The sequence below is a fragment of the Hylaeus volcanicus genome, chromosome 3 (assembly GCF_026283585.1).
Source record: "Hylaeus volcanicus isolate JK05 chromosome 3, UHH_iyHylVolc1.0_haploid, whole genome shotgun sequence".
Taxonomy (NCBI): domain Eukaryota; kingdom Metazoa; phylum Arthropoda; class Insecta; order Hymenoptera; family Colletidae; genus Hylaeus; species Hylaeus volcanicus.
In genome coordinates, this window is record NC_071978.1 from 17,566,064 (window position 1) to 17,588,015 (window position 21,952).

General features: G+C 31.8%; 7 protein-coding genes across 15 annotated transcripts in view; 5 read left to right on the forward strand and 2 right to left on the reverse strand.

Annotated features, from left to right (window-relative positions):
* Positions 1 to 33: 33 nt before the first annotated feature.
* On the forward strand, positions 34 to 534 carry LOC128873801 (histone H3-like). Its single transcript, XM_054117665.1, has one exon. It carries the CDS (start codon positions 83 to 85, stop codon positions 491 to 493), a length of 411 nt encoding a protein of 136 aa, XP_053973640.1. The 5' UTR covers positions 34 to 82; the 3' UTR covers positions 494 to 534.
* A 3,819-nt stretch (positions 535 to 4,353) lies between these two features.
* Positions 4,354 to 4,839, reverse strand: LOC128873802 (histone H2A-like). The gene has a single exon (XM_054117666.1). It carries the CDS (start codon positions 4,762 to 4,764, stop codon positions 4,390 to 4,392), a length of 375 nt encoding a protein of 124 aa, XP_053973641.1. The 5' UTR covers positions 4,765 to 4,839; the 3' UTR covers positions 4,354 to 4,389.
* A 1,548-nt stretch (positions 4,840 to 6,387) lies between these two features.
* LOC128873803 (histone H2B-like) lies at positions 6,388 to 6,873 on the forward strand. Its single transcript, XM_054117668.1, has one exon. It carries the CDS (start codon positions 6,463 to 6,465, stop codon positions 6,832 to 6,834), a length of 372 nt encoding a protein of 123 aa, XP_053973643.1. The 5' UTR covers positions 6,388 to 6,462; the 3' UTR covers positions 6,835 to 6,873.
* Positions 6,874 to 7,884: 1,011 nt separating this feature from the next.
* LOC128873805 (small ubiquitin-related modifier 3) lies at positions 7,885 to 8,913 on the forward strand. The gene is made up of 3 exons (XM_054117670.1): positions 7,885 to 8,096; positions 8,166 to 8,291; positions 8,502 to 8,913. Exons 1-3 carry the CDS (start codon positions 8,079 to 8,081, stop codon positions 8,634 to 8,636), a joined length of 279 nt encoding a protein of 92 aa, XP_053973645.1. The 5' UTR covers positions 7,885 to 8,078; the 3' UTR covers positions 8,637 to 8,913.
* Positions 8,914 to 9,548: 635 nt separating this feature from the next.
* Positions 9,549 to 13,128, forward strand: LOC128873800 (RING finger protein narya). Of its 3 annotated transcripts, none has more exons than XM_054117663.1 (4): positions 9,549 to 10,866; positions 11,315 to 11,496; positions 11,618 to 11,757; positions 11,909 to 13,126. In XM_054117663.1, exons 1-4 carry the CDS (start codon positions 10,758 to 10,760, stop codon positions 12,069 to 12,071), a joined length of 594 nt encoding a protein of 197 aa, XP_053973638.1. In that variant the 5' UTR covers positions 9,549 to 10,757; the 3' UTR covers positions 12,072 to 13,126. The 3 variants fall into 3 exon arrangements, with proteins under 3 accessions (XP_053973638.1, XP_053973637.1, XP_053973639.1); XM_054117662.1 differs by having other exon boundaries at positions 11,561 to 11,757; positions 11,909 to 13,124; XM_054117664.1 differs by lacking the exon at positions 9,549 to 10,866 and adding an exon at positions 10,907 to 11,177 and having other exon boundaries at positions 11,344 to 11,496; positions 11,561 to 11,757; positions 11,909 to 13,128.
* A 2-nt stretch (positions 13,129 to 13,130) lies between these two features.
* On the forward strand, positions 13,131 to 16,849 carry LOC128873798 (putative serine protease K12H4.7). 6 transcript variants are annotated; one of them, XM_054117654.1, is made up of 9 exons: positions 13,131 to 13,227; positions 14,405 to 14,638; positions 14,864 to 15,045; positions 15,121 to 15,356; positions 15,475 to 15,610; positions 15,675 to 15,991; positions 16,067 to 16,199; positions 16,278 to 16,447; positions 16,519 to 16,849. In XM_054117654.1, the coding sequence occupies exons 2-9, from the start codon at positions 14,438 to 14,440 to the stop codon at positions 16,626 to 16,628; spliced, it is 1,485 nt and encodes a 494-aa protein (XP_053973629.1). In that variant the 5' UTR covers positions 13,131 to 13,227; positions 14,405 to 14,437; the 3' UTR covers positions 16,629 to 16,849. The 6 variants fall into 6 exon arrangements, with proteins under 6 accessions (XP_053973629.1, XP_053973630.1, XP_053973634.1 ...); XM_054117655.1 differs by having other exon boundaries at positions 13,201 to 13,342; XM_054117659.1 differs by lacking the exon at positions 13,131 to 13,227 and adding an exon at positions 13,461 to 13,476.
* Positions 16,850 to 17,120: 271 nt separating this feature from the next.
* LOC128873794 (uncharacterized) overlaps positions 17,121 to 21,952 on the reverse strand; it is an 80,788-nt gene continuing 75,956 nt past the window's right edge. Inside the window, exons 11-12 of one of the 2 annotated variants that reach the window (XR_008456486.1) lie at positions 21,181 to 21,578; positions 18,098 to 18,223 (exon numbers count right to left, since the gene is read on the reverse strand). Coding sequence is in view for 1 of the 2 variants with exons in the window: in XM_054117648.1 (XP_053973623.1) it covers positions 17,827 to 18,223 (397 nt within the window). In the remaining variant the exon portion in view is untranslated. Of the gene's footprint in view, positions 18,224 to 21,180; positions 21,579 to 21,952 lie in introns of both variants that reach the window. The other variant, XM_054117648.1, reaches the window with a different exon arrangement.

Consider the following 21,952-nt stretch of genomic DNA (forward strand, 5'->3'; position numbering starts at 1 on the left):
TATAAGAAGGAGCGCGTCGTACGGCATCTCAAAAGTACGAGAAACTTGGAAAGCAACCGTTACTGTGTGTTTAGTCATTGCTATGGCACGTACAAAGCAAACTGCTCGTAAATCGACGGGAGGTAAAGCTCCGCGAAAACAGTTGGCAACGAAAGCTGCTCGTAAAAGTGCTCCAGCTACTGGTGGCGTGAAGAAACCTCATCGTTACAGGCCCGGAACTGTGGCACTTCGAGAAATTCGTCGCTATCAAAAAAGTACCGAATTGTTGGTTCGGAAACTACCGTTTCAACGGCTCGTACGTGAAATCGCTCAAGATTTCAAAACTGATCTTCGTTTCCAAAGCTCGGCGGTAATGGCACTTCAGGAATCCAGTGAGGCTTATCTGGTTGGATTGTTCGAGGATACGAATCTGTGTGCTATCCACGCCAAGCGAGTTACCATCATGCCCAAAGATATTCAACTAGCACGCCGTATTCGTGGTGAACGTGCTTAAATCTCATTGCAATTATATGCAACAAACCGGCCCTTTTTAGGGCCAACAAAATATTAGACAAAGGAACAGTTCAAATACTGAGCTCTAAGAAAACTTTTTTTTCTAATCCGTATCCACAAAATCATTTCCTATACGCACGTTTTTAATTTATATTATTATAATATCAATTGTGTATTTTACTTATTATTGGGTCATTTCAAATTGAATAATTTTTGAAATTTAGAGATATTGTGGTCTTTACTAATATTTAAATGCATCCCAATGAATTTTTTAAAATTTCGAAAATGAATTTCTAGTAACTAAATACTATAAACACTACTCTACTATTAGCCGTACAGAGACAATCTTGCTTCAACGAAGAAACTGTAAATTTTAGATTATTGAAACAATTATTAAAACTAGTCTATTGCTCGCATTCTTAACAACCTTAGTTATATATCATTTATATCATGTATATCATCGCATTTGGAAATATTTATTTCCAAATCGAAATATCAACGTGGTTGTATATTGTGTACATTTGAAGGCCGTTCGTTACTCAGTCTACATTTAAACAATAATAATCCAGGTAATCAAAATTTAGAGTAGTCCCAATCCAAGACTACGAACGTTACCTATAACACTACAAAGGAATCCCCATCTCTATAAACTCACATCAGTTTGTTGTTAAAGTATCATATTCTTTATTTATTATTTTTGATTCCACAGGGATTAACGCCTTTTAAAGAAAATATTCAATCACAGAGACAAGCATGGGGAGCATAACTTAAATCAAAAATTCAGGGTAGGGACCGGCGTGGCGTTTGATGTGTTTAAAAAAGACTATATATTACTATAGGGTGATTATTTCGCTAGTTTTTCACAAAAGATCGCCGTTTTACTGTCCAGAAGGTGGATCATGTTCAAACTGGCTCTTCAGTTTAAGAGGTGCAATAAATATTCAGCTGCGGTAGTCCTGTTCGTGGAATATACAGCAGATGGAATACAAAGAGCCCCCTGGGGCCTGAGGCCCTTGGATCGACGCAAGGGTCTGTAACGGGCGCAGTTGTGTGCAGCTTATGCGTGTAGAACAAAAGAGGTGCCAACTCAGTGGACTCCAGGGCCGTCTCAATCTATAGGCATGCTGGGTATGTACTCGAGAGCCCTGTAGACTAAGGGCCCCTATAATAACCCGTAAAACGGGTGGTCGTTACTACCTACTTGGACTAGACACCGAGATACCGCTGCAGACAAAACCAAAAAATTCTTTGAGAAGACCGAGAGATTCTTTATCTATGTACAGTGGGTGTAGAATATATTCTTAACTTATTTTTTTATAATAAATGATATTTTACATATTCTCGGAAGTCTCTAAGATAGATATAGTCCAAACAACATTTCAATACAATATCATGCGAAAAATGGGTAAAAGTATAGAAGCAATAAGTATTTGTACGATTCTTATGACGAACCATTTACGGTAGAGTTTGTAACATAAACACATTAGTGTATTGCTCCGTACGAATTAGAAAACAGCAAATTTTCAGTAAAGTACTTTTTAAAATGGCTCTAATAGAGGAATTGAAGAAGATCCCACTTCGAATAACTAATAATTTAGTTAATTTAATGCTTAGAAGAGTTGCAATAATTATAAAATCAAAAGGAAATCCCACGAAGGAAGTATTATATACTTGTAAATTAATGTAAATTTCTTTTTTTTTAACGAAGTTTTAAAAATTAAACAGTTGTGCGAATACTTATTGCTTTAATATTTGTATCGATTAATTGCTTTTTTCTGGTTAATTTTCCAACTTACATAAATAGCTATTTTTGTTTGTAATCTATCTATTCTAGAGATTTCCGAGAATATGTAGAATGTCAGTGTTTATAAAAAATAAGTTAATAAATTACAATTTTACATAATTTTTTTGGAAATTGATTGGTGTACGAATACTTTCTACACCCACTGTAGTATAAGATCGTGGAGAAGACTCGAAGAACGTGTTCAAAATTCGCCAGTAAACAAAGACTGAAATAAAGACTGGATTGACGAAATGAACTTGAAGGGAACAGTTTTAGTAAAGTAAGATTCATTTTTATTAATCCGAATTGCTTTTAATATGCAGTGTCGAAATAATATTTTGTTGGGTAACCTTTTGCTTAAATTACAGCTCGTAATCGTCTAGGCATGGATTTAACGAAACTGCAATTTCGATTTATACCACGGAAAGAAATATTCTTCTTTCATTTGAAAAAAAATTATTCAATTCATTTCGCATCTCTACTACTTTGTAATAGATGAATTCTACATAATTATGAGCAATTACATTTTTCAAAATCTTAATTGTAATACAAATAAAATTAGGTTGACCAAAATTTTATCTCGTGTGCGAAGACTTTTATCGGGAACTGCATTTAGAATCTGTCGATAGGACTTTACTGTAGCATAACAGCCCACTGGGTCCACGCCAACTTCAGTTTATACACAGATGGACTCTTATGCCGCGGTAGAGATCTATCGATACATGATATACACAAACCTGAGGTTATCATCGCAATGTTTGGAAAACGGTATGGTATGCGTTTACAAGAAACAAGCGAGAGAATTGTCCCGTATACTCGTTGCCATGCAGACATCGTCAACAAAGGAAAATCAAAACGTTCGCGTTCAAATGTAAATCAACAATGAATTCTTCGATAGGGGAGATATTAAAACCGGTATGCTATAAGTTGAACAAGTTTTTGAGGTTTTATATCGAACGTAACAGCAGCAGCAGCAACCATATCGTATTTATCGCGAACAAGCATTTAGAGTTTCTTGATGTACGTATGAATCATGGCGTCATTTTTGAAATGACCGTTACAGGAGCGTTGGGAGAATACGTACAGTCAGTCTCATAAATATTCGTACCCTCTATGTCTAGCGAAGAAATTTGTTTAAATTATTTTCATTTTAAATGTATACAGTCAGTGTAAAATTTATTCTGTCTGTATATGTATTACTGATGCATTAAATAAAAAGAGTTTTTATACAGTGAGTTATGAAATTCTTGGTACAGGCAAGAATTTGATAGAACTGAAAAGCTGAATAGAATATTTCGATTAAGAAATTTAGACCATTCTTTTCTACAATAAAAAATGCGACTCCTAGGAAAGAATATTTCTTTCTGGTAATATCGTTAGAATTTAACTATCATAAAAATATATATCTTTCTTGTATCATATCATATCAAGTATCTTATTTATTTCATTTAATTCATCTACTCCTAAATTTTAGAACAAACATGTTACTTTAACTTTTCCGGCTATTGTATTTCTGTATTGTATACTCTAGTAAATATTAGTTATTTTTTATTCTCAGAGTTTAGCAAATATTTACTTTAATCGAAGACTTTCTTTAAATAACGTGTTGTATTTAACGAGTAAAAATTCAATCAATATAAATACTTTTATATAAAAATAAAAGAATTAAAATAAACTTAAACATAGAAACTCGAATATTAGAATTCAAACATTTTTGCGTAAGACGGTTTTCTTTAAAGTTTGAAGACCTCTGATCTCAATACATGTGCATAATTATATTTAAATAATTCAAACCGTAACATTGAAAATAAAATACTACACATAATTGTACATAATGCCAACAGTAAGGTTGGAATATTTGTCAAAACTTCTACTAGAAATTATTTAAGTATATAAAATATACATATTTTCTTTTCCTTACAAAAATTAAGTTATGCCGTTTCATTCTGAATGTCTATATCAAACTTGATTTCTATAAACATGAAAATAAACCAGAATCGTATTTTATAAAATTCAAGTTAATTTTTTTTAACCATTATAAAACAAAAGATGTTCCCTTGTCTCATTAATTGTGGCCCTGAAAAGGGCCATTTGGGTTATAGTTTAGCGAAATTTTAAGCCTTCTTCTCGGTTTTCTTCGGCAGAAGAGCCGCTTGAATATTCGGTAGAACACCTCCTTGAGTAATGGTGACTCCGGATAAGAGTTTGTTCAACTCTTCGTCATTGCGAACAGCAAGTTGAACGTGTCGTGGAATAATTCTTGACTTCTTGTTGTCTCGTGCTGCGTTTCCAGTCAATTCCAGAACTTCGGCAGCCAAATATTCCATAACAGCAGCCAAATAGACGGGAGCTCCTGCTCCGACACGTTCGGCATAGTTACCTCTTCTTAGCAGTCTATGAACACGTCCAACGGGAAACTGTAAGCCAGCTCTGGTAGAACGGGACCTTCCCTTCGACTTTGCTTTACCACCTTTGCCACGACCAGACATAATGTACTTTAATAAAAGAACAAAGAAAAACAAAAGACTACTACACTGATCACACTGTTCAGTACGATGCGATTGAAGCGAATGAGCAGCGAACCTCGGGCTTCGTTTATATACGCTTTGTCGTACCTCCAGTCGACCAATCACAGAAGAGCAGCGTTCTCGCCTTGGTTTTCACTGCTGCGAAGTAACTTTGAACTTTCAATGCTCGATCATTTTTCATTACTGTTTCGAATAATCTCCATTTTATTCAATGTGATACTCTACTTGTTACTTTCTTATAGTAATTACTTTCAGTTTATACTCTTATACTTTACTGCAATAATAACGTGAAATAAAATTATCTGTACGAACATACTTGCACATTGAGAATCGCTAGATGAAACATACATTTCTTTAACTTTATTTTGTATAAACTGTTAAGGTATGCAATGGTTTATTCACATATACAATATGGTTGTATTCATATCACAATTATTAGAATTATTCAATTGTGAAGTAATTTACACCAGTATTACTAGAATTATTTAATTATAAATGAATGTATACTGTTTACAGTTACAAATTTTTGGGATAACAAGTTAGAGTAAGATGTATAATTGTTATTTTTTCAATTTGCATATCGTATATGATTTCAGATATAAGGTTCTAACAAATTAACGAACAAGCAATCGTTTAATGTAATGCTGAACAACTCGTATTTATTATTATTTAGTTTAAGTTACTGCTCGAATTGCAAAAATTACGTATCGAAAATAAAATATTTCGTTATTTCGGATATTATACTTCCTCTGTTATTATTTTCACAGAAGGTCATCTGGTCGAATTTCAAATAGGGCTATATAGAATTCACATCTGCTCTCAAGCTGTATAAAGTAATCCACGTGTCTCAAAGAAGCAAATATATTTCGAATCCGTAATAAAACTAATATTTTATTATTTTACATTCTCACACTATGTATACGTGTGTAAAATTTTGTTGTTTACTCGTACATGTATCACGATATTCGAAATATGCAAATATATCTTCCAATTTTTACAAAGAAATAGTTATGTATTTACATTAAATACATGTAAAACAAATAATATTAGACTACATAAAAACGAAGTAATTTCTTTTAAACAATACATTACTATCTGTAATAATTTATTTATCCTTACGATACTTTATTCTATATATGATATATAATGTACTTATTTGTACAATTGAATGGAAATGTTATTATATTAATTCTATTATAAGCGTCGGTTCTATTTACTTCATGAAATGGAATATCTCCTCTAAAACTTGACGAAATATCATATTCTGTGATGTCGCAAATAAAATAAAAAAAAACATTTTGTGATATGTTCTTTGGTAAAGCTTGAAACAGTACCTTCTTGTGCGAAGTTTTTTCACGTATTTACATACAATCGTCGAGATTCGTAGAATTAAGAAAAGTATGTTAAAAAGTTTATTAGATATGTGTACATGGCATACGTACAAAATCAATCGTATTGCAAGAATGCCACGGTAGCACCGTCGCACCAATCGTATTCAAGGAGGCCAGTAACGTTCCCTGCTGCGCTGTGATTGGTTCGGAGGTACTACCACCAAACCGTATAAAAGGGGCGCGCGACCCGTGGTACAATCATTCGATGCTCATCGAGCTCAGAGTATACTCGTCTGTTTGTGGATCCTAAGTTTATCGAACGTTCATCATGCCGCCGAAAGTCAGTGGTAAAGCTGTGAAGAAAGCTGGTAAAGCTCAGAAGAATATTAACAAAACCGACAAGAAGAAGAAAAGGAGGAGGAAGGAGAGTTACGCAATTTACATTTACAAAGTGCTGAAGCAAGTCCATCCCGATACTGGAATATCCAGCAAAGCGATGAGCATCATGAATAGTTTCGTCAACGACGTTTTCGAGCGTATTGCTGCGGAAGCTTCAAGATTGGCTCATTATAACAAGCGCTCAACAATCACGTCTCGAGAGATTCAAACTGCAGTAAGACTGTTATTACCTGGTGAATTGGCGAAGCACGCTGTTAGCGAAGGCACCAAGGCAGTAACTAAATACACCAGCTCCAAATAAGCAGAATATAATTCTGCTATTATAAAACGGTCCTTTTCAGGACCAACAAATTTTAAACACGTGGAATTTTTTCTTATGTTAACTGGAATATTCTAATTATTTCTACTCTTAAGCAGAATATAGTTCTGCTAGTATAAAACAGTCCTTTTCAGGACCAACGCATTTTAGACATATGCGACATTTTCTCTTGTGCTGACTGAAATGTTCTAATAATTATTCCTATTCCTAGGCAGAGTATCATTCTGCTAACATAAAATGGTTCTTTTTAGAACCAACAAGTTTTAAATACTTGTGGAATTTCGTCTTGTGTTAACGAAATATTCTAATCATTATTCCTATTCCTAAGCAGAACTGTGTGGAACTTTTCCTTGTGTTAATAGAAATATTTAAATTCTTATTCCTTTCTTTTTTATTGCAATAATAGTCTAACATTTAAATAAAATTTCTTAATAGACTAATTAGTACTATGCTTTAAATTTGTATGCGAGGTTTTGAAATCTCATAGCATAATAGCCTTAGAAAAAATAATGATTTACCACTATAAGTCTCTCACAAAACAGTGAAACTAACAAATTTCTTCCAAGGATCATAAATAACGGAGATACTCAAGGTGGATAAAGCTCCATTCTGTATACTGATATTAAACATACAAATTTGACGGAATGTATAAATAAAAATACTGTATAATAATTTTGAATTCGTTTTTCGGCTGGGTTTTATTGAATCTTTTTAACATTTTGATTGGGTATTGAAAGTTGGGCATAGTAACTTGCTTTCCTCCAGTGATGGGCAAAACCCTAGGCTTCGAATAAATCTGAAGTTTGCTGATATGTTTGTCTCGTTTCCTCTTTTGAAAATTTTCCAAAGAAGAGAACGAGACAAACATATCGGCAAACTTTAGATTTATTCGAAGTCTAGGGTTTTGCCCATCTCTGCTTTCCTCTAAATTACGATTATATAGTAAGTACCACAAGTAAATTACAAAATTCCCTAGACGTATATTATGACCACCATGTTCGGTCTTCAAAACGCGTGTATACCAATAACTTTCTATGCTATAGTATGCTACTTGTGTAAGATGGAAACGTTGTGATTACAGCTACAAAGGAGCGGGCTTATTGCGAGTTATTCGCCTGTATATTTGTAAGAATATTAGATAGCCTGGCATATAATCTGGCAATTAATTCTTGATAATATTATTACCAATCACTGACGAGATAGTATATTTGTGGTAAACTGTAAACATGTCGGACGAGAAGAAGGTAACGCTTTATAACCTCAAAACCGATACTATATGATAAGTGGTGATTGAAGAATGTACTTTTTTGCAGGAAACTAAAACAGAATCGGAACATATAAATTTAAGAGTACTGGGGCAGGATAGTGCAGTGGTTCAATTTAAAATAAAAAAACACACACCACTCAGGAAATTAATGAATGCCTACTGTGATCGTGTGGTAAGTTTTATTTCATTTTTTATTGTATTTTGATGTTAAACAACTTGACTCGATATCAATGTTCGTTGTTAGGAGCAATAAAAAATAAAACTTACAACATATAGATAGATTATCTTATCAAGAGATTAGATATTTTCCTTTGATGTACTTGCAAAGCAATTGTTTAAATTCTTACTCCGGAAGTATATTATTTGTATTGTATTTCAATAGGGGCTAGCGATTGCTGCAGTAAGATTTAGATTTGATGGACAACCCATAAATGAATTAGATACTCCAACAACTCTTGAAATGGAGGAAGGAGACACAATAGAGGTTTATCAGCAACAGACAGGAGGATTGTGTTGAGATTTAACATTGTCATTCAATAGTTTCAAAATGGACTTGATAAAAAATTTTGTTTCAGTGCTTATGAGAAAGAGGCGTGAATTATTTTTAATTTTTCCTAACTCAACAAAATACTTTGTTTTATAATATTATGTGGAAAAGTTGTTTACACTTTTTATATACATCAAACTTAGATGCCGTTCAATGCATTTATTTCATCTAAAGAGTAATCTTTTTACATTTTGTATTGTTTGATACCATACAATAAGATTAAAGTTTTTGTATCTTTCAAACTGTATTATTACCCAGAGTATTTGGTTATCTTGCCTTCATATGTTTACAAATATTGAAAAATTTTACTATTGCAATGAATTTTTTCTTTTGACTAAAGATGTAAAAATACATATAGACTTACCTCTATGTTATTATTAATCATATACATTGTAAATGAAAGTACATCACTTATCTTTCTTGGATTTTGCGCTATATAGGAAAAAAGATGCATATAACTTACAAAATATAAAATTCTCTGTAAATGATTTTCACTGAAAATTATAATGTAAAGTATTACAGTCTCTAAATAAATTTCATCTTTTTAGATATTTTCATTTCTTATAACAATGTATAGATAAGAAAGTGATGAAAAGCATTGTTACAAACTTATGTTAATATTTAATAATGTATCTATGTCTACTAAAACGTTCGTGAAAACTTAATTTAAATTTTATAATTCAATCTTAGTATTAACATTAAACTTACTTTTACTTTCCATAAAATTAATGTTACTTTGTATATGAACATAAATAAATTGTGTCTTATCTTTTCTACAAGAAACCGTTCGAATCTTGTTATTATTGATTAATTCAATTTAAACATTTATAACAGGAAATTTTTGATTAGTAATTATAAAATATATATTAATCATAAATCTTTTATACTGAACGTACAAAAAATGTATTTACGGTATTTTGAAACTAAAATGCGTAATAAGTTTCAGATATTATTTTAATAGTGACTAGTTTTAATTATATTTGTACATTTGTAATTTGAATTCCATTAATCAATAGTTAAATAGTAATTAGTATTATTTAAATATTATATATGATAATAATATGTTATGTTAAATGCAAAAGTTGACAAAGTTTACTATATTAGTATAAGTAACACAAATTTTACAATTTACTATTTTACTTGAATTAGTATGAACAAAACAGATTATCTTTCCTGATGCAAGTATAAAAACACTAGACGCGTTTTGACTTCGGACTGGTGGAATAATCATCATCACCAAATTTAATCAATCTGTAGTAGAAACGCACCAATACTTCAATTAACAAAAACATGAACTTTGGTAGCACAATCATGTTACAACCACAGACATTGGAATATGTTTGTGCTTACAATATAATTGAAACGACAGAAACTTACGTCTCAAATTGTAATAGACTCAATATAATTTTACAAGTTACTATTTATATATTACAATTACAGTTTTGCAACGAAAATATATAATGATATTACTGAAGTATTACAAATCAAAATATATCTAAAAAACAAAGAATAATATATTGAATAAGTGTTCTTAAAAAATGATTATTGAAACGTTCACTACTAGTTAATCCTTTGATCGCGAAGGGCATACATATCCGTCCATAAAAATTCGTTTTTAATTTGAAGTCTCAACATTTCTAAATAAAGTTGTAGCATCATTATACTCACAATGAGAAATTGTGAGAAATATCGATTGAAACATCTGAGTTACGGAAAACAAAATACGGTCACCTACTAATTCACGAAGGAACACGCGGTTGAACAGTCAGTCGAACTCGAACGATATAAAATAAAGAATATTCCACCCGGTTGTAATCACGTGGCACAGCTAGTTATGAATAAGAATAGAAACTAAATAAAATGGCGAAAATTAATGGTTTTGAAAATAATAAAACTTTATTCATGTACGTAACACAAACATGTGCACGATCGCACACATACATTTACGAACAAAACTAAACAATTTCAAATTGTATATAAATTCGCGCGCTCGTATTCCCACAAGGGAAGGAACAAGTGCGTCACCGTTATTCGAAATATTGTTTAGAATTTTTTCGCTCACTTTAAAATTGTTTTTAATAGACAGCTGAAATGGATAAATTTATTTGTAACAAGTGTTTCGCTACAATTGCGAGAGGAAAACAACCTTTCGTATTAACGCAATGTGGGCATATATTTTGCGACGTATGCAAACAAGCGGGTAAGTGTGAAGGAAATTTATAGTAATAATTGAAATAATAAAGTAGCGAAATATAATGAAGCACAAGTATCTTATACTATAAAGTTATTTTCCCCCTCCCTCTCGCAATGACTGTGTATAGATGCAGATTTTCAATTTCACGATTAAAAATATTTATACATACAAATAAATCTGTAAAGGTTGATAGGTACTTTTGAAACTTTGTTTTTGTTCAAAATTTTTGACATTCTGGGTTTACGTAATTACATCAAAGCTTGAAATGTTTTTTAACAAATTTTGATTTGTCTATGTGTAACCATTCTCCGGAACGGGTAATCAACATATTTCTTTTTTTATTTTGATTTATTTTTAAAGAAAAACTATAAGCAAAAGCTAATTATTTCTTAACAGTAACTTGTAGCTGTCAAGTATTTAATATTCCAATAAAAATGAATCTTTTGTTATATAGTAGATAAGCAGTGTCCTCAATGTAAACAGGTGGGTGTTTATTTTGTGGAATTGCAACAACCATCCTTGGCAAAGATAGAAAATTATTTTACTCCAATAACCAAATCTCTGGAGTCATTAAACCAAATATGTACTTTTCAAAATCATCAAACGGATCTTGCGATACAACGTTTTCATGATATTGTGAGTTTCTCTAATAGTTGTACACTTTGTACAATAAATATTTTATCACTTAATTAAATTCAAGGACAAGAAATATCAAAAATTGAAGACTTATTACCAAAATCTTTCTATGCATATGAAGTTACTAGAGGAGAAGTATGCGCAGCTCAAAATAGAGAATGCAGAGTATAAGAAAAAACTTATGTCAATCGAAATGCGTAACAAAATGGTATATTCTTCAAGCAGTGTCTCGTCACTAACTGATAAAAGAAATAACAGAAGGTAAATAATACATAGACAATTAATAAAACTAAATCTATGCAAGTTTAAATAGAAATAATTATAATCAATGACACAGTAGAAAATAAGAGACAAAAATTTATAATAATGGAGATTTTGTTTTCATAAGTTATTAATATTTTTCTATTTATAGACCAATGGCACACTCGTACCTTTTCTCTCATGGAATTAAATTGAGCACTGAATCTTTAAACGAGAGAAGAGAAGATATGACTGGTGGATTCCATGCACCATGTCTGAGATCTATAGATGTAATGAATGTTTGTCAACCTTCCAATAATAGAAATTATGCTTAGTTACTACTTATGCTTCCAGAATTTAAATAAAATTAAAATATTTTATCATGAAATCAAAATCAGTTCACACTTTAATAAATATGTAATTTGTTTAATTAAAAAAATTGACAAAACCATTATCTCCAGTCTTTGGAAATTTCTAATTTCTTGCATGCTTCATGAGAAAGCAAAATGATTTGTCACAGAATAATTTTAATATAAGTATTACGTTCATAATAAATAATGTTAAGAAACTATTGATAAGTAAAATTTTGTTGATTCGTTATCAAATACCAGATACAATCTTATGGTTGTAACATAGCTACAATAATTATTTATGGTAATACAAGAATAATAATGCTTTGAGAACTATGTTCAATAAATAATAAACTATTCCTTATTTTTAACAATAAAATCATACGATATTCAATAGTGATCTAACTTGTTAAGTATAATTTTAAGGTTACACATATTTGCGTATATATTATCGTGAAAGCAAATGATTCAAAGAACGAAAAAATTGTTAATGCGTCTAGCAGTATCTAGTAATAGTATTTAGTAATAGATGTATTTACTACAATAATCAGTGAATATATAAAATTTATGTACATATATTATTCCTTGTTCACATTCACTAGTGAAAATATATCTCTATATATGTGTACATTCACTGTTCATTAGTTAATGTTGTAATTTTCATGATACAATTATAGGAAATCTTTTATTATCTAAAAAACAGAATTATGACCAATCCTGATCATTACCTTTTGCTCGTAACCAAACCATCTGATTCTGTTTTCAAGATAGTAAGAAATGTATTATAATTATACCTTTCTAACTAAAGAAGGATAGCATTTTATGTACATCGGAAGGTCGTAATTTGTTAACTTCGTATAGTAAATAAAAAACTTAATTACAAATAACCTTCGAACACAATAATTTAAATACACTTTCACAATAGTAAAGACACAAATACTTTTCAATTTACTTTTGTAAACTTCGTTTGTGCTAATACCTAAAATTTATAATTTGAAAACAGAATAAAATCTATTTTTAGTAAGTTTTTAATCTTCTGTTTTGAAGATGTCGCTACGATTTCTGAACAGCAGGTCAGCAGCAGGTGTCGTTGGGTGTTGTTTGAAACAAATATCGCATGTTCACGCATGTTGTGTCGTTTGTAAGTTTTTTCCCATACTTAGTTACTATTATTATTTTCTTATAAAATTAAAATTGTTTCAAATAACTTTTAAAATCTTGATATTTTCCTTAGTTACTATACACGTTTAATCAAAGTAAGTAGATTACTGATGAAACTGTTAAAAATAAGAAAAAACTGTATCTTTGATCTGTTTTGTAAACATTTTGTATACATCTGTAATACACATGGACAAATACATTCCTCCGTCCATGGTAATACAAATATGATGTATGTATGTAATGTTTAATTTAATATGATTTATTATTGGCGTTCTCAATATATTTTTTGCATTTTTTTAATAATATAAAGATTTTTCTATGCTTTGTAAGAATTTTTGAATACGTATTCGTAATCACTAAAATTGAAATAAAAAAAATTGTAGGTGTACAGTTTGACCTCTGTGTAATCAATACGAATATTTATCGGTAAAGTAAGATACATAATTATTGTATTCTACATTTCTTAAATCTAAAAATATTTTCATAATTGTTATTTATTTATCTTATCGTCTTACTTTCATTGTTAAATGTATTGTCAGAGATAAATATTTTACTTCTTTCTTTCTGTGTAATATATAATCTTTTATTTTTAGCCTTATCTTCTTAAAGATATAGATTATTTGTTCCATTTGCATTTAAAATTCCATTGACACTTCTATTGGATTTTATTATGTTTAAAGTTGTTAACAACTAGTAACTGTCAGTTACTATTAATTACTTTGTTATTCATAAATGTTTAATCAGGTGTGGCTCTCTATGAGTAGTCGTATACTTAGTCATGTTTTTTTTTGTAATGTGTGCTTCTTCTCACTATTCGGTATTTAATACTATAGACAAAGTGTTTTCGTGTTTTCATTGAAATTGTACAATAAGCTGTTAAGTTTTAGTAATATGTAAGTCAACGGGATGGTATAGTTTCTTAAGTAGATCTTCATACGTGAGTTTTGTGTAACTTGATCCATTTGGCAGAGATTTCTTATAGGGGATTGTTGTTAGAAGTCATTTGTTATCGTGTGAACTTTTCATACCTTTTCTGTTCTCTATCTATTTGTTCTATTTCTATTTCATTTTTTAATACAATACTATGAACTATTTTAATAGTAAATGCATATATATATAACAGTAACAATTAATGTACTCCTTATTATTTCTTTCAGATAATTCCCAATAAATTTTAGATCTATTGAAAAATGCGTCAGTATTTGTTATTCTTTCTCTTTATTAGTCTTGTAAATACTAGTATTGCATGGCGGAGTTTTTTAAGAGGACGAAGTGCAGATGGCAATTTAGGTGCTCCAGTTTTGTCTAAAAGTCATGAACTTCCAAAAGAACAATGGTTTACACAATTTCTAGATCATTTTAATCCAACCGATGCACGTGTTTGGCAACAGGTAATGTAAAAAAATAATAATAATTGGAATAATAAGATTTTTTGTATAAAATCATTAAAACTCATTTTAGTCTCAAAATAAGCTTTATCTACTTATATATAACATTTTTCGCTATAATTTGAAGCTTTTTTTGAATAAACTTATCTAAAATATTAATACAATTGTTTAACATTTTTGAACAAAGAAGTCTTAACAAAATTCTAATTTTATAATTAATTCTTTCAGAGATATTTTATGAATGGAGATTACTATAAAAAAGGAGGTCCTGTTTTTTTAATGATAGGAGGTGAGGGTAGTGCAACTGCCAAATGGATGGTAGAAGGTCAATGGATTGAATATGCCAAACAATTTGGGGCACTTTGTTTTCAATTGGAACATCGCTTTTATGGGAAGAGTCACCCTGTTCCGTGAGTAATATTTATTAACTTTTCAATTTGACTGCATTTTAATCTGTGAATGACCAGTATTGTTAATATTTATAGAGATTTAAGCGTGAAAAATTTAGTGTATCTCACATCTGAGCAGGCACTTGCTGACTTGGCCTATTTCATAAAATCGATGAATGATAATTATAAATTTCAAAATGATACTAAATGGATTACATTTGGAGGATCATATGCTGGATCATTGGCCGCATGGTCACGTGCTAAATATCCCCACTTAGTACATGGAGCTGTTTCTGCAAGCGGTCCTTTATTAGCTCAAATTGATTTTCAGGGTAAATATAAAATGATGTTAAAAACAAAATTTATTTTATTCCTAATGTATTATTTTACTTCATCAAGTAATGTTATTTTACTTGACAAATTTATTACAGTATTAATTACAATTTACAGAATATTATGTTGTTGTTGAAAATGCTCTGAAGGAATATTCTCAGGAATGTGTGAACGTAATAGCGGAAGCAAACAAACAGTTCCACATAATGTTACGTCATCCGCTTGGGCAACGTGGAATTGTTCAAAAATTCGCGTAAGCAAAGTTCAATTTCTACTGAAATAATTCAAGGCGTTATTAAAGCTTTCTTTATTTATAGCTTATGCGATCCTATCGATTCTGGACACACCAAACGTAATGATATCTCGAATTTATATGAAACATTAGCAAGTAATTTTGCTGGTATTGTACAATACAGTAAGGATAATCGTAACAATTCTGCAATGGCTAACTTGACTATTGAAAGTGCATGTGATATTTTAACGAATGAGAAGTTAGGTATTCCTCTTGATAGACTTGCAATCATAAGTAATAAAATGCTGAATGCAACGAAAAAGAAATGTTTGGACTATGTGTACAGTAAAATGATTCATGAACTTCGATCCGTTACATGGACCAGTGAAGAGGCAGAAGGGGGTAAACTGTTTTCATATTAGCAGCATCATTTTACAATTGTATATTTATTATATTTTAATACCACTTTTTTAATAGGACGTCAATGGATGTATCAGACGTGCACAGAATTTGGATTCTTCCAAACTTCCACCGCACGACCGAATTTATTCAGTGAAACTTTTCCAGTGGATTTCTTTGTGGAACAATGTATCGATGTGTTTGGACCCAGGTTCGTTTAAATACATTAATATACACTTCTTTTATTTTCCTGAAGATATAAAATTATTACATTTTTATGTTTCAACAGGTATAATATGCATTTGTTAAATTCAGCTGTCAATCGAACGAATATTTTATACGGCGCATTAAATTTGGAAGTTACAAATGTAGTATTTGTACATGGATCAGTTGATCCTTGGCATGTTCTGGGAATTACAAAATCATTGAATCCTCGAGCACCTGCCATTTATATTAATGGTATATAAATATAAATGAATAATTGTAATATTTGTATTTTTAAATTATTAATTTGATATCATGATTTATAGGTACTGCTCATTGCGCAAACATGTATCCTCCATCTAAAAACGATTCAACTGAATTGAAGAATGCCAGAATTCAAGTTGGACAATTAATCGATCAGTGGTTGCAAAACTAACTGTGATATTTTTCATTTTTCATGTGATATATGAGACTGCTTAATGATAAATGAACTTTGCTTTAGTTTGTAATGAAACAACATTTAAATTTTGTTCATGAATTTTTGTAATGATTAAGATAATGAACAATTAAGCTATGTAAATACTTTTAGTCCAAGTATTTTGTGCGTTATGAAGACTAAAACTAATAAAACATGTATGTAACATGTCATTGAATGTATGCTAGCATTCGTCATTTGTATTACGTTAATGACAAGAGTGTAAAATGTAGATATATTAATCAAATTTTGCCCATAATGGCACTATTACAATTTGTTGTGATTTATCGAGATAAATAAATACATGTACAAACTTAATTTATGAATATCTTACTTCAGTCGATGATTAAGTACGTATCAGTTTCTAATTATATGTTACTTTCGACGAATTTGGGAACAAATATTCAACTGTGTAAGATCGTACATATCATACTATATATAAATAATCCAGTAATGTAAATTCTGCAAACGCAGATTTGATATAAACTTTAATACAATTAATTATCTTATCGTCTTAAACGAGTACCATAACTAGATTTTGATCCTGAAATGGATAACGTCGGCCTTTCCTTAACGATACTTTCTTCGAATATCGTGTTACTACAAGAACTTTGTTCAAATCCCTTAAGGCAAGGCCAAGGTGCCCATAGCAGATTTAAATCCTGTCAAGTAGGTGATTTTCATGAATATTGTACCATTAGAAATATCGTTGTAACCAAAAATTCCTACAATAGCTTAAAAGAAGAAATATTTATTAGAAATCTTGTAATCGTTAATTACATATATATTACTCTCTCGTTTTTTTGGCATGTCCTCCGATCAACTTATGATCCTCCTACATTCGCAAACAACTTACACCTCTCACTTATACTACAGCGTAAACGATATTTACATTACGTAACAAGGTAGTTGTAAATAATTTACTGTATAATAGAAAAATAAATGTAGGATGATCGCGTTCTAAATAATTCTTGTTCATCAATTACGCTCAAGATCTCTCCAGCGCAGTGTCTAATCGTTCATCACGTTTCTTGAATTGTACGTGGAATTCACTGATGTACAATATCATAAAAGCCTACTCGCAAGCCAATCATGACTTGTCACAGTACTGTTTCACCGAATTACGGATGCGAAAGATCCTTTCTAGCATATGCGGTGTTCAGTATCTGTGATGAGATTGGGATTGCCTCCACTCGGGTGTTGAGTTACCGTGGTGATGATGATGATGGTGGTGATGGCGTTTCTTCTCAGAAATGCTGGCATGTTTGCTAGACGGATAAGTAGCAACGTCGCTCACAACTAATTCTGAGCCATCCCTTTCAGTGTTGTTACCACGATAGTTTTCTCGGTATCCTGGTTCATCCAGGGTTTCTTTGCGACGAAGTGGAGGATGAGCGGCTTTATGGCCAGCCGTCTCGTGCAGGTTTTCCCAAGCTTGACGGTAGTAACGGTTCAAACCTCCTCGACTTTCCGACGAACTGCTTCCGAAACTAGCAACGGTATTGCAATCTGGGGATGCACGATGCCGATAATGCTTGCTGCTTCTGCCGCGATTTCTGTGTAAATAGAAGCAGTTGGTCAATACATTGCCTTGAAATAAGTGACACGCCACTACTATTTCTAATTTGCATCTATAGTTAGTACTTTATCTTTCTTTTTCAGATAGGAGATATAGCAACGTATGAGTCATTCATTATGAAAGTGATGTAAATGCACGAAAACGTATATTCTTGAATTCCTATAATACATTCTTATGCTTTTAAATCTATAACATAATACAAAGGCATGATGTATCTACTTACCACCTGTACATCATAATTATTTTCAAAACTTGTGATCACTGTAGCAGTAATGATAATGAAAAATAGAAACATACATATTCGAATTAATCTAAGAGTCAAACAATTGTCGACATATCTAAATTAAATAAGGATATGTTATACTGAATTGTTGTTATATGTAATCTGAACGTTATAAATAAGTATATGTATACATAGTGTAAATCAATCGTTTCCTTAAAATTTCATGTACAATTTAACATAACTTTTATAATTAATGACTCATATATGTATTTTATTGTATGATCAATTTGGCTCATTATTCTGAAATCTTATATCATTGCTGACTACAGAAAATATTGTTATGTGAAAGTATTTCTAATGACTAGTAAAGGACTTTATTTACTTTGTAAATAATATACATATAAATAGAAAGGTTTAATTGTGTCTATTATTTTTTTTTTAATTTCAGAAGTATATTCAAATATCTTGAATCATTTAAGTAAACGCAATGTGCCTTAAATATAGCATAATTGTCAGTTTTATTTAATCTTGCACTTTCTTTTAAAGGTCAAGTAAAAAATGAATACCAGTATTTTATGATATGCATATCAATTTACGAACCTGGAAAAATAGAAGAAAATTTGTATTTAACTATGATCTTATTACAAGTAAATAATGTCATTTAAAATAATGGATCGAGTATGGTTTCGTTAATTAATAACCAGCCAAATTGATTATTGTTTGATTTTCAGAGAGTATACACATACATACTTGGGTATTACTTAATTAGTGAAATGGAAGTAAAGCAATTCATAATATAAATTGCACATAAACCATCACCAAGCTGAAGATAAGAGAAGCAGAACAAATTTAAATAAGGAAATAGGTGCATTAGAATATTAGGCATAATAAAAAATAATTTTATTAATCCCTTGCGATTAATAGAATATAATCTATTGTATTTTATAACGTTTTTTCTATTTTCAATCAACTTTATGTAGCTATCGAAATTAAATAATTCGCAAGGAATTAATACCTTTATATGACCACTACACAAATGTGTACTTATTAAACTAATTTTAGTAACAGGATTTCTAATAACAAATTACTGACCCAGATTCTAAGAACAAGGGTGGGGTAGGGGGGGTGGGGGGTGGTGCAAATGTTACATTTGAATTTATCAAAGCCGTGTACAACATAAATCCAATCAATACTTTAAACTTTTAATTAGCTTATGTAGCACAGTAATCTGGAAGAAAATTGAAAGTGTATGTTATGATTTGATCGTGTTAACTTCAATCTGTTGAAGCTATACCTACCAATATCCTAGCTCTATTTAAATAAAATCAACCGTAAGATTATACAAAGTTAATCAACAAAGACAACGTTGACGAGCAATAGTCGAATGACTCTGGAATATTATATGACTAACTCTCAAAGAGTTTTTACAAGCTTAATCCCTTAAGCGAAAATAGTATGTATTTATTTGTATCATGGGTTAAGTAGGTACACTCACTGCTACTACTTGTTAATGTTATATTTATTACATTAATATTATATTATATTATTACGTTAATTGCATTACAGCCGAACAGGAGATGATTTCTTCTTCAAAATTGGTGGCATATTTTCAAGAAAATGGACTATGAAAATATATTACACATTTTGAACACTCTATTATAAGCGGATTAAAAAAATGTACTATTACTTCAAAATAAGGCAAAGTTGACCTTTGTGTCTTTACATCAACATCATCAAAAAAACTAGTTATATTAGATGTCCGTCTGGAAGACAAATAAGATTTGTGGTAAACATTTATTCATATTTCAAAAAGGAAGCAAGTTATTCAGATGGATAATTTTACATATCTTGGCATGTATACCATCCATCTTTTTCATGTATTTTGTCATAAAGAATTCATCTTCTGTTCCAGGTAGCATAAATTTGTTTGCATAAGGGACTAATACCGACATCTCGGATCTCCCTACAAGTCTATTTGTTTCAAACTATTTGTTTCAAGGAGGATGGTGCTGGTATCCTATCCGAATGGCGTACACAAGAAGAGTTCACAATTGAGGCGAGCGGTTTGTAAGTGTAATCGGGCTTAAAATCCAGGGGACAGTGAATGAAACAAATCCTAAAATATTATCTGCTAAGAGCCGGTCATATTTTCTGCAAAAAAATAGTCTCCTTGTATTTAGGACGTTCATGCTTGGGCTATCAAAGTGACTGAAAATAACTTGAATCCTCCAAAGGAAAACATAAGTATAACGAAGAGTCTTTTTGCAAAAAAAGATTGACAAACGGTTAATATTCAGGTATCTGTTTAATTTCACCGTCGCCTAATTTCGAGTTCGAACTAGTCTAAGAAGCGCTCATACCGATCACGGTCTCCCCCTGTCAGCTAAGGGGGCTAGAGACCCAGAGCTACAGGGACCCAGAGTTGGGCAGTGATTACTTTCTGATTATATTTCCAATAATCGCTCGCAATTGTTACAACGAAAGTATTATTAATTGCGAAGTAAATTTGTAATCTGCGATCACTAATCAGTAATTTTGAATCTTTCAGAGCCGATAGTGTCGGAAGACGGTAACGGATTAGAATTTGCCCAACACTGCGGAGACCACGAAGAGAAGTGCATGATCCACGTGCGTATCAATAAGCCTTGACATCCGTGAGCTGGTGAACGAGCTATCGCTATGGGTGCTCATTATAAACCTTGCTCGTTTACCTTGACTAGTCACTCGCGAGGGTGGCGCATGGCGGTTGTAGTGGTACGTGGTGATGGTTGATGTAGTGGTGGGCGGTGGTTGCGTGGAGGGTGAGGGCGATGGTGGTGGGCTGTACATAGGAGGTCTAATGTCTGCTGGCAACTAGAGGGAAGGATTGGAGAAGTATCCAGCGCGATGGGCCGCCGAGAGACCGAAGGAATAGGGATGATCGGTACCGCGACGGGCCGTCAAATCGCGGCGCCCCAGGTGCTGGTCGGGGAAGGGCAGCGCCAGTAGCGTATACCAACGCGAAGGCATTCCGGTTTCACCCCTTCCAAGGCCACCACTACCGCCACCCCTCAACGCACCAACCCCGCCAAGCCCCCTGCGGCGCCTTCCTCTGACGCTGCCACTGCCGCTAGCCACCGCAACGCAAACGGGCTCAGTGTTAATTGTTATTCTTCATCGATCTACCTTCCTTTGATCAACTTTTTCCTTTTTCCTCCCTTTACTTTTCTTCTTCTCATCCTTAACCCTTGCACTATCAGCTGAAGAGGTGGGAGTACTTTGCAAGATACTTGAAACTTTCACGAGCCGGTTCTTCCATAGTTAATACCAACTGAGGCTTTTAGGCGTACGCTGTATTCTTTGGATAGGGTACTCAAATGTTTTGCTAACGTCTCAGCTAGTTTCTTCAGGGGTCAAATGACACACTGATATTATGTACTCATCGGTATATGTATGTGGTATTTATTTTATATATTGTATAGCATATTCCGTGGATTATATATA

Excerpts from the sequence above, each read along its gene's own strand:
- LOC128873801 (XM_054117665.1), top strand. The coding sequence starts at position 83 with ATGGCACGTACAAAGCAAACTGCTCGTAAATCGACGGGAGGTAAAGCT.
- LOC128873802 (XM_054117666.1), bottom strand. The coding sequence starts at position 4,764 with ATGTCTGGTCGTGGCAAAGGTGGTAAAGCAAAGTCGAAGGGAAGGTCC.
- LOC128873803 (XM_054117668.1), top strand. The coding sequence starts at position 6,463 with ATGCCGCCGAAAGTCAGTGGTAAAGCTGTGAAGAAAGCTGGTAAAGCT.
- LOC128873805 (XM_054117670.1), top strand. Across the intron at positions 8,292-8,501 it reads ATGCCTACTGTGATCGTGTG|GGGCTAGCGATTGCTGCAGT; the intron begins GTAAGTTTTATT and ends GTATTTCAATAG.
- LOC128873800 (XM_054117662.1), top strand. The coding sequence starts at position 10,758 with ATGGATAAATTTATTTGTAACAAGTGTTTCGCTACAATTGCGAGAGGA. Across the intron at positions 10,867-11,314 it reads CGACGTATGCAAACAAGCGG|TAGATAAGCAGTGTCCTCAA; the intron begins GTAAGTGTGAAG and ends TTTGTTATATAG. Across the intron at positions 11,497-11,560 it reads TACAACGTTTTCATGATATT|GACAAGAAATATCAAAAATT; the intron begins GTGAGTTTCTCT and ends ATTAAATTCAAG.
- LOC128873798 (XM_054117654.1), top strand. The coding sequence starts at position 14,438 with ATGCGTCAGTATTTGTTATTCTTTCTCTTTATTAGTCTTGTAAATACT. Across the intron at positions 15,357-15,474 it reads AGCTCAAATTGATTTTCAGG|AATATTATGTTGTTGTTGAA; the intron begins GTAAATATAAAA and ends TACAATTTACAG. Across the intron at positions 16,200-16,277 it reads ATCGATGTGTTTGGACCCAG|GTATAATATGCATTTGTTAA; the intron begins GTTCGTTTAAAT and ends ATGTTTCAACAG.